At 35.5% G+C, this 18,952-nt stretch overlaps 1 protein-coding gene across 4 annotated transcripts in view; it reads right to left on the bottom strand.

Annotated features, from left to right (window-relative positions):
• Nucleotides 1-4,882: 4,882 nt before the first annotated feature.
• LOC120626422 (tachykinin-like peptides receptor 86C) overlaps nucleotides 4,883-18,952 on the bottom strand; it is a 73,039-nt gene continuing 58,969 nt past the window's right edge. For 3 of the 4 annotated variants that reach the window (XM_039893947.1, XM_039893943.1, XM_039893944.1), the window contains exons 8-11: nucleotides 12,270-12,466; nucleotides 10,294-10,418; nucleotides 7,905-8,039; nucleotides 4,883-6,701 (exon numbers count right to left, since the gene is read on the bottom strand). In XM_039893947.1, the coding sequence (XP_039749881.1) occupies nucleotides 6,676-6,701; nucleotides 7,905-8,039; nucleotides 10,294-10,418; nucleotides 12,270-12,466 (483 nt within the window). In that variant the 3' untranslated portion in view covers nucleotides 4,883-6,675. Of the gene's footprint in view, nucleotides 6,702-7,904; nucleotides 8,040-10,277; nucleotides 10,419-12,269; nucleotides 12,467-18,952 lie in introns of all 4 variants that reach the window. The other variant, XM_039893946.1, reaches the window with a different exon arrangement.

An 18,952-nucleotide genomic window follows, 5' to 3' on the forward strand; every position in this document is an offset into this window, starting at 1 on the left:
TCTAAAACGCTAAGCTAGAATTCCGTCCATAATTTTGCACCAGAAAAACTCCCAACGTGAACAAGCTTTTAAAAGTACATAATTTATTTATTAACCACCTACACAATAAAGTTTTACGACAATTTGTAACGGGTTTTTACAAATTGTCGTGCCTATGAGTTTGTGTGTGTGTGTGTGCGTGAATAATAATTGTTAACTTAACAATTCATTGTAAAGTCAACATCACCTAGGAATGCTCCGGCTTCGGAGCGAAACGTGCGTAGAGGGTATTGCCGAAGATCTGTTTGGTGTGGAGTATAGGGATTGAGGAAATTATAAATTACACCATACAGATTCTCCTGCTTTTCGCGGAGTATTGCAAATTAAGCTTAATTTTCATTATATATCATAGATTTCCGCAAAGTGTCGCCTGCTTCTATCCAATATGTCGAGAGTGTGTTGTAAGCTTTGCTTGATGAAAATCGATTCAAAGATGACCGCATAACAATGGTGGATTACATTTTTTTTAACAACACCCTCAAAATGGGTTTCAAATTAAAAGATTTGACTAAATAATTTGCACTATATTGAAAGCCGGTTTTTTTTAAATATTTAATTTATATAATATATATCATTAAGGATTTACCGTCGAATATCCCTCAGTGCCTGAAGACCAAAGTCTTCGAACAGTGCGTGTTGCCAGTGATGACCTATGGCTCCGAAACATGGTCCTAACTATGGGCCTCATAAGAAGGATCAGAGTCACTCAGCGGGCGATGGAGAGAGCTATGCTCGGAGTATCTCTACGTAATCAAATCAGAAATGTGGGGATCCGTAGAAGAGCCAGAGTTACCGACATAGCTCAACAAGTCGCGAAGCTGAAGTGGCAATGGGCGGGGCACATAGTTCGGAGAAGGGATGGACGTTGAGGTCCCAAGGTGCTGGAATTTCAGCCCCGCACTGGTAAACGCAGCGTTGGTCGACCCCCAACGAGGTGAACGGACGACATTAGGCAAGTCGCAGGTAGCCGCTGCATTCAAGTGGCACAAAACCGTGGACATTGGAACTCCCTACAAAAGACTTATGTCCAGCAGCTTATATCATTAAGGTTTTGATTCGTATGTTCTTAACACAAACTTACTGTTACATAAATGATTAGCGCTTACGGTGCCAGTTTGTCCCAATGCAATATTGACCAACCCTGATCGATACCTGCATCTGCCTTGTTTGTCCAATACCTAGGAGTTAGAAATTAGCATGTTAGGTTCGAACCCGTTTAATTTGACAGTCGCTAATGCCACTTTGTAAACTGATGTAAAGTTGTAGATTTAAAGTTTCAGTTCAGTAGAGATTTAGCTCAATTGCAAATAGTTTTTTATTTTTTTGATTCCTATAAAAGTTTGACTGCGTTTTTACCTGAAGGCAAGTGATGATGCAATCTAAGATGGTAGCGGGCTAACCTGTTAGGTGTATGAGAGTTATTTTAAACAAATACACCTATTCGGGTCCTACGTGAAATTGTACCGGAACGCTAAATCGCTGATTGTCTCTGACATTTAAAAAATGTGGTTAGTTAAAATGTGAAGAAACACTGCGTAAGTATTCCGACGTCATGCCATTTTTATTTATGAGGCCCTGAATTATCATAAAACCGATTTATCCTCGACTTAGATATCTATCCTCTTCTTCGGGCTTTAATGGATAAACGATTCGGATAAAATAGTTTTATACCCTTTTTACAAAATCTACTATTTGCAAGTAAATGTGGGGTGTGCGTTTACCTTAATTAATCGTGTGAAAGAGTCATAATGAACAAATAAAGTAATGAACAAATAATATTGTTTGATTGTTCATCAATGGGGCCAAGGAACCTCTATACGTAGGTAGCCTATTTACATTGTCACGCGACGCACTTATGAAACGTATCTTTTTTTTATTTTTATTGAAGAAAAACTTCTTAAGGCGTGACTAGGGAGAAGTGTAGTTTGCGCTATTTAAAAAAAAAATAGATTGGTCGTAAGTAAATGTCATATACTCCACGCTTCTTGACTTATACACCAGCTAGTGGCAAATATCATAATCAATTTGGATTATTTATTTCCAATCCGATTTTGCGTTCCGGTACTATGCCGTGTAGAAACCATAGAGGGTAACCAAGTAGAGATCAAGAAGGTAAAAGGTTTAATATAACTGTATGACAGTTATATTAAACCTTTTGATGATAGCTGATGGCTGCTTGATGGTAGCTGTCTAACCTAACATGTTAGACAGCTACCATCTTTGAAGCCCGATTGGCGTGGTCCAAGGGTTTCAGTGGGTTCGATTCCGACTACTGGAAAATGTTTGTGTGATGAACATGAACGTTTTTCAGTTACTGCGTGTTTATCTGTATTCTATAAGTATTTATGTGTATTATGTTCATAAAAATATTCACCAGTCATCTTAGTATCCATACCACAAGCTAGGCTTAATCGGGGGCTAGATGGCGATGTGTATAATGTGTAGTATATTGCGTAGTATATTTTATTCTCCTACTGTAGAAAGTTGACAATGTTATAGAAATAAATACAAAAGTCTTAGAATTCGGATTTTAATGGTCAAAAATATTTTTAAAATCTTTTTATACAAAAATAATACTTAAACCACAGAATTAAGAACATTGCGAATCCTCATTTAGCCATTATTGTATGTAGTGCATTGTGTCCAAAAACAGTGAAAACTCACTTTACACTCGCAGAATGTTGCTAGCTCACAAACTTTTCTAATTTTTCCATCTTATGATAAATGTTTAGAACATCAGAGGTAAAATAACTACTTTCAAATGCTAAATGGTATGAAGTGACTAACAGTTTGTTCTAGAAACACGGATTCTGTTTGTTCTTAATTCTGTGACTTACATATAATAATAAAAATCTTATTTCATTAACTGTTTGTAACAATGTAAAATAGACATATATACATTTAATAAGATATTAAATAATATCTAGGTGGGTAGATACACGTCAAATTAAGGTGAGATTTTTAGACACGGTTATCCCACTGGCACGATTTCATACCTCGATATGAATTGAATCGAATTAAGAGTTTTAAGGTACGATGCTTTTTTTACCTTATTATAATTTATTTCCATTCAAACTCGTGGCCGTGTCAAAAAATCTTTATGTTTCAAATCATATTTACGTATTTACATCAATTAATTAATATAGTTTTAAATACATTTAAAAGTAAAGTGATTCTTAATAGAAATGCCGTGAAGGGTGGTTATGACGAATAATCGGTCTTTGATTAATCGGAATTTCCTACGACATTTATTTGAATAGTTCGACATCAAAGTGCTACTAAAAATAACAACATCCAAACAGACAAACAAGTCAGATTTTTAGAGGGCACCTATCAAACACTTTCTGTATAAAATTTTACAATAAACAGTTGATATCTTTGAGATGTATCTTAAAAATTTCAAAGTTTGTCTTAAACGTAAACTTAAAGTCCTATTACAGTATTAAGGACTACGTCAACGATAAAAATGCTTGGGTGTAAATTATTGCTCTAACCTGGTTGCCCTTTAATAGTTTCAAATGACAATGTGAGATATGGTGATAACAAAAAAAACTACCGGCTAAGTTTGTTGTGGGCACCAGGGCGCGTTTGAAACCCCCGTAGCTTTAGTTTTAAGTTGACAAATTTAGTTATCGCCATCAACTTACTTCTATGTCATATTTTATATGTAATGTACGCATCAAACATAGCATCTATGTGCCTATTCGAATAAAGGAATATTTGACTTTGACTTTGACTTTGAAAAATTACAGTGCGTGGCAAAACACAAATCAATATGAATATCTTGTCTGACGTTATTTCACACTATAAGGTCCTACATTAGTGTTCGAGAAAGGCAGCTGCCACAGAGGAGTGGCGACGGATAGTCCATCGTGCCAAAACACTGACTCAAAAGAAAAAGGCCCCAAATATATTTTACCGATATTAAGTGGACTGAACTTACAAAACCCTAGTAAAAAGTTATAATAGTTAAGTTGTTTTGATTTTTATACAGATTAAAGGGCATTTAAAGGGCTGCCAACCCTTAACTTTTAAATAATATGGTTAACGAGAAAGCTCTATAGTTATAAATTTCACAGTTGTAAGACCGCCTAACTCAAGATTCAATTTGACTGATTTCCGACACAACAACTGACAAAAAATATGTTGAGGTCGTAAAAAAGTGTTCTATATTTAATTAAAGGCCAAACATTTTCCGGCAATATTTTTTATTACAATTTTGGATGGTAAATAGAAAATATAATAATGATAAAAATTGCACATCAAACTTATTGACCTACTCTACATAAGTACTTATTTTAATCATAATAATTTAAGCCTTTAATTTACCAATTTTTAGATTTACACATTTTACATTCAACAAATCCATAGAATTCTACATCTTATTCATTCTTAACTTTGGATAATTAATCAATGAAACCATTTGTTAATGTTAATTCTATAGAAAACTTAATTTTACGTACAACATCGAAACAGAGAAAACTTAATTAATTAAACTTGTAGACTCGTGTAAAGTTGATAATAAATAACTCGTATAAGTTTTTTAAAATATTATTTGCAAAGCAAGTGTTTTTGCTCGTTTATTTTTTATTCAGCTTTATGGCTAAAGCAAAAATTAGCTTTACTCCAATCTAAAAAGCAGTTTGAAGAAGCATTAGCCTATTTTACATTATTATGAATATTGGCATTAATTTAATACAATAAAAAGAATTAAGGCTGCAATTACAAAATTAAGGTTGGTATCAAATATCTACATTGTAACTGCATATATCTAGACATATAATCAAAACATAAATTAAGTATAATACAATTGACAACATTTAAACAGTTAAAAAATGCTCGTTGTAATTTTTATGTAAAATAAACCAGTCAAAGTGGGCTAAAAACATCATTATTGTTTACTCGAAATTTGATTGATTGATTGAATTTCTTTTATTAATTTTGCGAAAACATCACGCTGACCCAGTGCGGATTGGCAGACTAATAAATAACCATAATAATAAATTAACTACGACTCACAATTAGTATATTGTTTTCCATAATCCTGGAACAGCACGCAAATTTTTTAATGCCTCCTACTCTGCAGGGTCTTTTACTATTTCTAACATAGTTTTAAAGCCTTTACATACGACCCTTTCACGCGCGGTGTACCCGCGTTATCAGAACGCGCGTGAAAACATTATTTCCGCAAAGGTTCTTAATAAATTTATATTTACCGTAAATCTTAAATTTCACACCGACTAATGTCTTGATTCTTCCTTCTTCCTAAACATTAAGTAGAACGTCTTTTAAGACAAATATATATACAAAAAAAAGTAAACCTTACGCAAATTTCTTTTCGATTTTGCCTGACTACTAAGTTATTAGGCATACTCCCAAAAAAAATACTTATATATTTATTAATATACACGACTACAATAGTTTCAATAGTAAAAATGGTCTTTTAAGACAATAACAATAAGGTATAGGGTAAACCGACCTATATATATATCCTTGTTACTGAACATTTTTGTCAGAAATAAGGGAACACGAGTAGTCTACTTGAGAAAAAACACCGGAGATAACATATCAGTACAATAGCGTACAATATAAAAACCCTTACACGACATATACTCAATGAAGCTCCATTGAGGACCAAAGCTATAATCTCTCTGTTTTTGAGAAAGAAAATCTGTACCAGCAGTGGGACATTAATTGGCTGAGAATAATGAGAATGAAACCCAAAGTAGCTTACGTTAGTTTGAGCAGGACTACGGCATTGAAAAGTTTGTGGTGTGTTAGATATAGTTACGAATTAAAAGTTGCGAGCCAAATATGTCCAGCACACATGAAAAGTTAGTGAACCAAAAAAGTTCATAGCGTCACAGCTTATTGGGCTGACAAGGATTTATTTGGCTAAAGTTGCGTCGTGACGAACGCCACGTAACACTTATTGGAATGCGTTATTAGGGGCCCATGGATAGGAATTTACTAGAGCAGGCCCGGGCCCGTAAAGGCAACGATGATGACATGATAAGGCGAAAGTCCTTTGACAACGGTTATTGAATACCTATGCACGATTTGAGATCACTTGTGGCTTTGAATTCTATAGTTTTTACTGATGGTTTTTGCTTAAGGGTATTGCTAGTTTGATAACAAGGTTCATTATCACAACCAGCCTATTAACGTACCACTACTGGAACTCCTCGATAGAAGAGAGGGATTTATGCACAGATTAGAACCGCTACACTGCTCAATTGCGGGCTGGCAGACTTTGAGATTATTACGTGTGGTAATAAAAACTTCCACTGATTAAAGTGCTATCCAGGTTATGAAAGTAAACAACACCAATTTCTTTACAAAGAGCTGGTAATGAGAAGCACTACGAACTCCTTTTTAAATTATTATTTTAAGTAAAAACTAAGGATACCAGTTTATATGATCGTTTGCTGTATTAAAGACCTTCGTATGAAATCACTTAGTACTTTTGGCAGAAAACTCAATAGTTACGTAATAAGTTTTTTTCGTCGGACCACGTGAACCGAATCTTAACATGCTAACTACTTGAACAAGTTGGTTTACCCTATTAAATATATTTTAATGAATTTACTTCACGTTATAATTGTACAGCCTAACTACGAAATGTCTTTCCTAAATTTACACTTTACGCCCGTGGATGAACGCTGCAACAAAGAAAAAATATTAATCAGTAATTATAAACACTATATTTATTATGGTGCAAGAGTGTCGAAGAATCTCTAACATCCGCTAAACTGAAGTTTAAATAATAATAGTTTGTGGTATATCCTACTATTGGAAATGATGTTGGAAAACAAAACGTTCTTGCCGGCTGCTTCTCGCTAGAATTTGCTTTGCTTCTCGCTAGACTTGATGTTTAAAAAGCGCTTTCAAAGTAGGCCTACCCAAAATAAATGAATTTCAAATATTTTTTTGATAAGCGTAAAATATACCAATTACCAAGCTTTTTGTCTGTCACGACAAGAATAATAAACTGTAAATAAATTGATGTTTAAAGTATTCAAAAATTCAGTAAGTAATATTGGAGGTTTGAATAATTGATAAGACATTTCGAATGGGAGTTTTACATCAAATTCAGAACAGATTCGAATCGAGAAGGAATAATTTGAATAGTGATTACTGTTTGAGACCCTTAGTGTAGAAGTCAAGGGCAGCCTTAACTAGGGAGGCTTATTGATTACATAAATTTCACGCATATTTTCACGACGGTTATATTTTGAGCGTTCTTATATGATTCAAGCGTTCGCAATAAGTGATTAAGAGATCAAAATTGATGTAAATGACCATTTTGTGCTGCTCTCTTGGATTTTAAATTTGTCATGGTTTACTACTTGTCAAGTTCTTTCACTTTATCCATGTTAAAGGAGTTGTAAAAATATGTTAACCGCCATTAATTTATGGCGTCGGCCATCTTAGACCGATTTCCATGAAACATGTTAGAACCACTCCAGACTAATTCACCTTTCATACAAAAATATCTGAATCAATATTGGTTCATCCGTTCGGCCGCTACGATGCAACAGACATGCACACACACACACACAGACACGACAAACTTATAACACCCCGACAATTTTGAGTCTGGCGTTAAAAATGGTTAGGTGCGCCGTTAAATGCGTTAAGCCCACCCATTTGTTCTATGCGCGGATTAATAATGACTATTTAGACATACTGCTGTTCTTAGAGCCTACTACAGACAATTCTTGTGAACACTTCGTTAGTGCGATGCAGGATCTTTGTGGCGCAATCTAGTTTTGGTAATGTGGAGACCGCTACATATGCAATTTAAAAATTTATGACTTTTTTGAAGGAAGTTTGTTAAATATCAAGTATTAATAATGTTTTACCATCATATTTCGTCCGGCACCGAGGACAGCTAGCAAGCAAAGGCGGTCTCTGCGACCGCGGGCCGACCTCCTGACACGACGAGCGCGGCCATGCGACTGCTGCATTTCCTCTTAAATTTCTGGGCTCCTCGACACCTGTACACAGTAAACTACCGCGTATTATAAAGATCTTTTCATTATTTAAGTAGTAGTAGAACTGTTGACTTGTCTGGGGCAATACTACCACTATGCTTATTTCTGCCGTTAGTTCCGGTCTTGAGAGCGTGGTTGCCGGTGTGATTACAGACGCATTAGGCTTAACTCATGGAAGCGTTGATAGCCCAGTGGGTGGGACATCGACTTCACATATTGGGGGGGGGGGGGGGGGGGGGCGAGATCGAATACCAGCAAACCTCTAACTTTTCTAAGATATACACTTGTTTCAACAGTGAAGGAAAACATCCTGAGGAAACCTGCACGCCCTAGAATTCTCCATAATGTTCTCGAAGCTGTGTTTAGTCCACCAATCCGCACTGGGCCAGCGTGTTGGACTACGGCTTCAACCCAATCTCATTATGGGAGGAAACCCGTGCCCTGTGGTGAGCCGGTAATGGGTAATAATATGAACGACTCATTCACAATCTTAGACAATCAGGCTCTTAAATACGAAACAGTGAAGGGACCGTTTATACTGAAATCGTGCATGAGTGAAATGACCTTTACGGTTTCACCCTAAGTTCTAATTATTATAATTGCGAGTCAACCCATAACCCAACGTCGTGGAGCAATTATCTTCGATTATTGTCAAGAAACGTGCCCAAGAAAATTAATACGAAATTTACCCTTGAAAATAATTACAGTTGCGAAATCTTAAATGGATAACGAGACGGTAGCCCATAATTTGAGCTCAAAATTTATTAGTTAGATACTAACGCCGCATGATTTTGATTTTGTTTTGGACTAACCTGTTAGGGAGTATGGCAGTAATGGTTTCTACGCGACGCGCTAAATCGCTTAGCGGCACGTCTTTGTCGGTAGAGTGGTACACGCAACGGCCGAAGCCTTCCACCAGACCAGACCAGAGAAAATTCAGAAATTATAAATTCCCAAGTAGCCCCAGCCAGGAATCGAACCGAGGACCTCCAACTATTAACCACAGCGCTTTCAATGCAGTGTCCATCTATATATAGAGTGATTCAAAAGAAAGGTGTATCAAAGAGAAAAGCCATGAAGAAGCGTCGCTAGTGTAATAATATATTTTAACGACGAGGTTGATTTGTATTAATGTACCTTATAAATATAACATCACAAATAAAGTGTTTACGCTAATTCGATAAATATAATATGAGTATATTAAGTATGGTATTACCAAATGACCAATATCTTCAGGACTTGGATAGCGGTAAAAACTTCAAACCGGTTTCGGTCAATAAGCCTTATATCGGTTAAATTTTCAGTATTATTTACTATCCGGGTAACAGAAATTATTGCTCAATTGACAAAAAATAAATACAAATAAACATTAAGTTCAGCTCATTACTTGTATAAAGTGAGCGCTTTATTTAAATTCAAAGCAACGCTTTATTGAAATTAGAGAACTGTTCGAATTGAAACTACAAATTTGGTGTCTTATAAATCGTTCAGTCAATTAACCGGTAAAATAGAGAACAAAATTGGAACCTTTGAAATTTGCCAGCCGTTCACTTATGATTTGCACTGTCGCAATTAGAACACACTGTCCTCGAAAACTCCATACTTAATCATATTGGGTATCAATGTTTTAAGCCTATTGGCGGTCCTTTGCTTAGCCTTTAATTCCTTTCCATCATAGGAGGAAAGTTTTAGAGCTAAGATAGACACTGGAGACTCCAATACAGGTTGGCAGACTTAAAGACTCCGCGGAGCACAAGGGTGGGCATGCTTACTGCATAAATCCGGGGATGTGAGAAAGAAATTCAGAACAGAAAAAACCAATACCCAACATTTTTTCCCCGGCGTGGGAAGCAACCATTATGATCAGTAGACCATCAACGCAAAAAATGATTATTATTATTATAATTTTAAAAAGTACAGACTTTCAAAAAGTCAATCTTGGAATAACTTAATTTCTTATTTAAGCTCTCTTAGCCCGCACCCGCGATATCGTGCTTGACGACAAATAACAAGACGTGCTTGATTGGGAAAGAGTTTGTGACTGGTCGCAATCAGAAGCTAGACAAGTTTATTGAATCTTACCTTAAGCAGTTTCCTTTGTTAAGGTAGGTTTGTAGCAAAATACATATAAACAATCAATTTACCTCATGCGTGTTCAGATCAATAATGATGATGTAGTAGCAAGTTCTTAATATATTATTTGTTACCAAAGATATTATTATCACTTCAAACAATAATTACGTTAACGAGTAAAAACCTGATCGGGATCTGCTGCCCGACTGGGAGACGTATTCCGGTGGCGACTCCGGCAACGGCCTTTTTCTGCGGAAGCAAGTGTCCCTCCACCTGCAGAGGATCGCTGTTCGAAAGTACGACCTAAACCTGGAGGATAAAAAGCAAGATAGTATATTCGTTTTGCAATAAAGATTGAGTGAAAACAAAATGTGCTTGGCTTCAGTTTACAACAGATTACTGATTTACTAAAACTAAAATTTTATAATACCAATATAAAGGTACCTTATTAGCTAGAATACATACTACAAAGCTATATTTCCCAAAAAAACCATTAATTTATTTTGAAAAAGAAGGGTCTCCTGATGGATTCGATACGTAAGGTATACCTACGTAGGTAGTTTCCCAGTTTTAGGTACCCAGACATTATGGATTTTAATTTGATTCCGATATCAAACAATGTTTTAAATGGTAAAAATTACTTAGATACATTATATCAACGATTCTGAAACATCCCTCAAAAAACTAAAATTCACACAAAGTAACCTATTACTTATTAATCGAAGTTGTTCGCTGATCTGACCACGGAAAAAAATGGATAAAAACTATACTGCTTACTATCTATAGCACCTTATTATTGTAGTATCATTAATTGGTATTCAGTTGTCCTCCACCCCCAAAGGCCTAATTCGAAACATTATGCTCTTCTTGATATGTGTTTTACGCCATTTTTATACATTTGTATTACGCAAGGCTGCCAAATTGTATACTTTGTATAAAAATTGTATTTATAATTTTTCATTCATTATTTTACATAAAAGTTACTAATTACTCGTTTCGGAATATTCTTATTCTTAAGATCTATTTTCCATGTAAACCTATAAGTTAAGTAGGATAATATACCGACCGTTGGAGTATCATAGCTACTTTCAACTTAGACGCAAATTTTTGCATTACAATAATAGTTATGTAAAACAGCGCTCCTAACATATAACCGACAAGCTTTGATTAACTTGTGAATCTCTTATTTGCATTGTAAATAAGTCTTCCAAAAACATGCACTGGAAGCAGAAATGTATATCACTCTATGCAATTCATATCTGCCTTTCAATTCGGAAATCAAATAAGAGTCCTCACAATATAATGTCAGAATTTCCGCTCCAAGATTCATAATATATTACTTTTCAAGAATACAACGAGGACAATACTTACCCCTCTATAGCATGAACACTCTACAATTTATTGCGAGAATCGTGAGTGCTATCAAATTGTGGTTTTGTTGCCGATATTTTTAAACAAAGCCATGAGAAATGTAACTTCAGTTTTTTACACAGCTCATAGGAATAAACAAGTTTATTCAATCCAGCTATAATACCTAGGGCGCCAATCAAGCTGTAAACCTATAGGGCTTATTAAGCCAGCTTATCGCAAAGCAAGATACGCTTCCTTCCTCTCTACAAATCAAAGTCAGCTAATAAATTAAAGTGGCAGTTAATGTACGACCCTTTGCAGCTCCTGCGTATTTGCACTTGTAATATGGAATTATAATCGTCTTAACAGATTACAGGTACGGCAAGAAGCTTTGAACTAAACCTAAGCAGGTTGCTAAGCCATTAGCCAACTAATTGGATCTGATGTTTGGCTGTCCCAATCTGAACCCATTACAAAAAGCCACTCACATATACATTTAAGCTCTATAGTAAAAATCGCTACATCTGGTAAAGATCTAAATGCGGTAAATAGTGTAGACTGCTATAACTGATTTTGACCTTTTACAATGTATTTCTGTCTAACCAAAGCCTTTGATCTTTCACAATGTATTTCTGACTTGCCAAAAGCGACAGCTTCAGTCGAAATATCTATTTATATCAATTCTGTTCTCGCTCTCACTATATTTATATCATTGTATATTTTTTAAATTATAGTTATATAATTATAAAGTGGACTTACTTATAGTTATATAATTTACCAAATATACCATTCTAAGTTGTAATCACTTACTTAGCATTCATCCAGTAGTAAATAATGGGGTTGACCATAGCGTTGGCCATTGCTAACCAGTAGAACCCCAGGTAGATATGCTGGATGTATTTCATGTACATAATCGATGGGTTGAAGTGGGTGTAGATGAAGTACGAGTGGTACGGCAGCCAGCAGATACCGAAAATGACTATCACGAGGATAAACATCTTTACGACCTGAGGAAAAAGAACATCAAATGAAATAAGAAAAAGGCAAATATTAGTTAAGTAAGTTATTTAAAAATTACCCGTACCAACAAGATCCTGATTTATTTCTCTATGACATTAGAATCTTATACTATTTGTATCTTCAATGTGTGGCGTGAAAGGCTGCTAGTAATTTTTGTAACAAGCAGAAGAATTATAGACTCAACAAATTGAGCTACAAATTTAAGATGAAACAGAAATAGAAACCATATGGTTTTGAAAATCTTCTGATTTAATTTTTGAGCTAATGTACAATTTCTTTTTAAAAACTAACAAGTTGAGAATCTACAACTGTATGGTAACTGTATGGAATATTATAGGTAATTGTTTGATAAATAAGCACCCGCAGTAACACAGATGTGAATAATATTCGAACATAATCCCCAGTGACAATATGGCGGCACATCATTTTTCAACAGCTTATATTTAGTACGTAGTAAATAACTCGGCTTCAAATTTCCAACGTATAACCTCAAAAGGTTGTTACGTTATCGCTTCGACTTTGCTGAAATTATAAGTGAAACGAAAACTCGAAACTTTACCCCTCAATTTAGTTTTCAAACAAATAATTGTAACTACTCAAGAGGACGCTGTAGAAAATCGTATTATAATTTACAGATGGATGTAAAACAGCTAAATTGAATTCACATGCTTTAAGTTTGATATGTTTAAAAGAGAGAAAGTGAGTGAAAATAATGTGCACATAGATTTATAATTTTGTTACACTAATCTGTTTTAAATTCTTCTGCTCCTCGCAGTGCCGACTCCTGTCGGAGGTTGACAACCATTAAGGCTATCTGGACTTTGGACGCAGCTGAACGGAAAAACAATCGGGTACTTTTTCCGAACCACTGGCGTAAATTTTGAAGCCACGATGTTATTCTTCGGCCAGGTGGTTAAGTACTTCCAGATTCTTGCCTAACATCTGCAATACTGTGTTGTTCCTTACATGCTCTGGCCATGAAATTCTCAACATTTTGATAGCTTCTGTTTAAATTAAGAAGAGAACGATTAACGGAGAACGGGTCAGCGTCCTCTGTGCTGCTCTAATACCATCTACTGCCATCACCAACTGGTCTTCCCAGGGTGTTTTGTGCAAATCCTCCGATTGGGAGAGGCCTATAGGCCTATAGGCTTATAGGCTATTGGCCTTATATTCAGACCCAGTTGCATGGATCGTGAGTCCCGTCGTGACGTTGTGATTAACCACGAAAATCTTAGTTTAAAATCATTAAGAAAGTTATTTTTTTAGGTAGACTAATTAGTTCGTGTTATTTTTGTTTGAAACCATTGGCAACCTTTAGGATTTAATTTAATGGTTCGGCACAACACCAATTTGACGCGCTATCCATGAGTTATTCTATTTTCTATCGATTCATTACGAGTTTTCTAATCCTTGTTAGTTCTTCGCTGCGTTGCGTCACATAATGCAGTCTGTTGTCTGGAGTTTAAATTTCGATATAGGTGTGCTTGATGTAAAGAGTACTAAGGAATTAAGAAACGTCTAATCTTAATTTTTACGGATCTATGGATTTCCAAACCGTAGCCATGTATATAAGAAGGGAAGACGCGTTTAGCATACTCAAGCCTAAATTACCTGGTCTTATGTATTAAGTTTATTAAGTCTCTGAAGTTCACTCTCTTGGCCCCGATTTATAAATTCTGAATTTAGTCTATTTGGATTTAAGTTAACATTAACATAATTCATTTATTCTAAAAGACATCGAATATCATAAGATTGTAAAGAGATTAAAGGCGACCTTTAATATAAATTCAATCATATTCCAGAAAGATAAAGTTACACTCTCTTGCTTTAGATTTCTAGTGCCTCGATTTATATTCCAGGTTGGAGCTACGAGTATATCTCAATTTGTCTACATTAGAACTGTAAAGCTCATCTTAATCAGCCAAAGTGGTGTCTAATATATGCAAGCAGTATTAAGCAGACTTATTTACAAATTTATAATCGTAATGAACAAATGTATGTTGTGTCAAACAAAAAATACTAAACTAAATACTAAATATACTACGACAATACACACATCACCACCTAGCCCCAAAGTAAGCGTAGCTTGTGTTATGGGTACTAACATGACTGATGAATATTTTTATGAATAATATACATAAATTGCAATATTTGTGTGATGAACATGAATGTTTTTCAGTTTCTGGGTGTTTATCTATGTATTATAATTATTTATGAAAAATATTCATCAGTTATCTTACCCATACCACAAGCTACGCTTACTTTGGGGCTAGATGGCGATGTGTGTATTGTCGTAGTATATTTATATATTTATATATTTATTTACTTTTAATAAACATATAAATCCAGAAACCCAGACACTGAAAAAAATTCCTGATCCTGATACCTTTACATACATAAATAGCTTGTCAAAATTACCCTCTTGCAGTCGGCTAAAAAGAACTCCCGACCGATGCGAACTTTTTATTAAATCAGAATTGTTTACCGCCCCGACGAAATAAAGAAAAATGTAGGAGCAACTCATCTACGGTAAAAAACGTGGATATACGTGAAATGGGACATTTCCCCACTGAGAACCCGTCTCCTAGCATTCAGAGGGGATTTGATTGCAAATATTATCCTGCACCCAACACATTCAGGTCAGAGTCTGGGATTTATTGCCGGAAAGAATTCACTCTGCAAAAGTTATTTATTTATACAACTTGCAATATTCCTTTGTAAGATAGGATCGAAGATTCTAAGCTATCTATTGTATACCTACTTTAAGATTCAATTCTTTTTTTTTTAATCTCTTACAACTATGGCGGCCGATTAGCACAGTGGGCAGCGACCCTGCTTTTTGAGTCCAAGGCTGTGGGTTCGATTTCCACAATTAGAAAATGTTTGTTATTGAACATGGATGTTTTTCAGTTTCGGAGTGTTTATATGTATATTATAAGTATATTGTTCATTAAAATATGTATCAGTCATCTTAGCAGTGGCGTGCACAAGGTTTTCGACCAGGGTATGCATAAAGCAGGTAAATGGCATAAAATTGAAAAATGCCGCTCCAATACAAGTTAAATAAAATAATTTTGTACATGTATGCAGTGCATGCCACTGCATCTATCACCTAACCATAACACAAGCTACGCTTATTTTGGGGCCAGGTGGCAATATGTGTATTATCGTTGTATATTTATTTATTTAACTAATCCTTACTCTAATCTTATCAAGTGATAAATTAAGATAAGATGGTAGCGAGCTAACCTGTTAGGGGTATTGTAGTTCCATTACATGCATACTACAAATCGATTTGTACGCAGCTTCGTACCTACTGGAATGATAAATCGCTGGGAGATACGTCATTGTCGTTAAGGTGGTAACTAGCCATGGCCGAAGTCTCCCACTAGACAAAATGGTTTAAAGAAACCATTATGACGACTGTGTGTAGTATACATTGTGTGTAGTCCACCAATCCACACTGGGCTAGCGTAGTGGACTACGGCCTAAACCCTTCTCATTGTGTGACGGACCCGAGCCCTTTAGTGGACTTGTAATGGGTTCATATGAAGATGATGGAGAGACCTTGTTATATTATGGAGTATTTTATATATTAAATCTGGAATAGTAATAACTGTAAATCCGAAATACCAAATCATACTACCGCGCACTTGCAAATTATGGTACAATCTCCCATCTGATGTGTTTCCTCAAAAATACAATCTAGGGTTATTCGAGGTGCGGATAAACAAATTCCTTAAAAGCCGGCGACGCATCGGTGACTCCTCTAGTGCTGCAGATGTTTATGGGCGGCGGTGATCACTTTACATCAGGTGACCCTCTTGCTCGTTTTCCCGCTATTAATATAAAAAAAAGTATATCTATTAACGTTCCATAGCTTGACACAAGTCTTTTTTCTCTTACTTATTATTCCAATCCACACGCGGCTAAAATTTGCGTTAGTGGGAAATTCTCTATTGTTTTCACATTTTAGTAATTTAGTAACCGGACGTATTTACTCTCTCGGTGTGGCCAATTTTATAACCACAAACAAATAATATCTTGACAGCCATTTAGGCTACCTAATAATTTTTGACCCGACCCCGTAATCGAACCTATAAAATCGTTTTTATAGACATAATTTTCGAACGCTAAATGACCATTAGACCAAAGATGCCAGACAGTTGATTAAGTAACGCGAAACTATCCAAGTTCATTGCACACACAATTTTTTTTTATTGCGAAAGAGGCTCAAATAGTTGCGGAGTAGATTTAGACGGGTCTTATCTCATGAAAGGGCTTTATCTGCACATTCAAAAAAGTTTTCCAATGCCTAAAAAAATACTCGTCTCCCACTTATATTTTAGGTTTGCTGAGCCAAAATCTGAAATAAGGTGAGTTGTTTAAGTTTTATGTTTTTGTAGAGTATAATTTGAGTACCTTCAAGGCTAGAGTGAATAGGCTTTTTCTAGGTAAGCGTGCTCCAACCTAGACCTCATCATTGCTTTCTAACGGGCATGATTCTCGTCAAGCGCTGGCCTATCGTTAATATAAAAAAAAAAAAAAGATTTGATAACTAAACTTAAGAGATGTAAAGCCCGGTTTCACAAACGACGAACTGGCGTTGGTTTTAATTTTCTGTAGACTACGCCTAACTCATTAGATATTTGATGCCTAGATTTAGTGAAACCAGGCGTAAAAGTATCTCGTTGGGTATATCTCGAAAAAAATTGGCTCTATTTCTATGGGCCTCATAAGAAGGGGCGATAGAGATAGCTATGCTCTGAGTATCTCTACGTGATCAAATGAGAATGAGGAGATCCGTAGAAGAACCAGAGTTACTGATATATCTCAACGAGTCACGAAGCTGAAGTGGCAATGGGCAGGGCATATAGCTCGGAGAACGGATGGAAGCTGGGGTCCTAAGGTGCTGGAATTGCAGCCCCGCATTGGTAAACGCTGTGTTGGTAAAAAACCGACATACGCCTAGTAGGTACCTACGCTACGCAACGCGTACCTACCTAATAAAATGACAGCAGTCACATGATTTAAATTTTGCATGTGATGTTAGGGCTGTACATGATTTCTTTCAGTAAAAACGATGGCAGTGGTTTACTCAAAAACTATTAGGTTTTCGGTTTCACAGATAAGTCTCAGAGACAGTACCTCTAAAGCCTGTGAAGTATTATTTTGGTTTTAATTAACACATTGTATTATATAATTTGTTTATAATTTAATTTCTGTTAGGTGTTCAATAAAGTGTATTTTGCTTTTATTTTCATTTCATTTCATTTCATTTCATTGTATAGATTGCAAGACGAGGTGACAGAGTTCGATCTTCGGCACGCACCTCTTACTTTTCAGCGCAGTATGTGCTTTTTTAATTTAAGGAATTTAAATATCCCTTGCTTTAACGGTAAAGGAAAACATAGTGAGGAAATCTTTATGCGTTAGAGTGCCCCATAACGTTCTCAAAGCGTGGTGTAAATATATACCCTGCTTATTCTGAGAGGGAGAGGAGACCCGTGCCCCTCAGTGGGCCGCTAATTGGTTGATAATGACGATAGCTTGTCCTGTCCTGGAGATGAGCAAAATACCAACTTAGTGCTCGAACTTACAAAAAGAACAACCTTTCTGAGTACACCCAGAGAGTTCTGAAACAATATTCTTTATAAATTTTAAAATTCTACGTTCATCCGTTTGTGCTGTAGGTTGTCTGTCAGTTGTCGGTCAGGGCTAAGCTTTTTAAAGTTAGACTAATTGCTTGTTGTCGTGCTTACGCGTAACATCTGTTTATATGTATTTATATATATATATATATTTTTTTATGTGGTGGTGGTTCTATTATATCGTTTGATAATTGTATATACATTATTTTACTTTATTTTTCCCGTAAATATTTCCAGTATACTCCCTCTCCTTGACAAGTTCACTACGCATCTTCTTAAACTTTTCCAAGCAAATCCGTGACGCCAATCAAGACTATACCTGAAAATCAGCGCAGCAGTTGTCAAATACTGCAGCAGCATGCTGAGGTAGCAGCCTTTTCAGCTGAAGCACCTTTCGATAAGGCATTTAGAAGAAGAAGAAGAAAAAGTCTTTATTGCACATACAAATATAAAACCAGGTTAACAAAAAATAAAATTAAAACGATAATATACATATGCACAAAGGCGGTCTTATCGCTTGAAGCGATCTCCTCCAGACAACCTTTGGTTGAAGAAACATATTAGTGAAAACGGAATAGTGCAATACTTAAATTGTGCTAATTATAAACATTACATACTTATACTACATATATTTAGTAAAAACATATATATTTATATATATGTATATAAATATCAATATATATATATATCAATATATAAACTTAAATACATATTACTATTTAAACATACACATAAAATACATAGATATTTTGCTACATAATAGACAGGAAATATTCTTTCAACCGCGATTTAAAGATGTTTAATGATTTGGACTGTCTT

Source organism: Pararge aegeria, chromosome 9 (assembly GCF_905163445.1).
Source record: "Pararge aegeria chromosome 9, ilParAegt1.1, whole genome shotgun sequence".
In the NCBI taxonomy this organism is placed as follows: Eukaryota; Metazoa; Arthropoda; class Insecta; order Lepidoptera; family Nymphalidae; genus Pararge; species Pararge aegeria.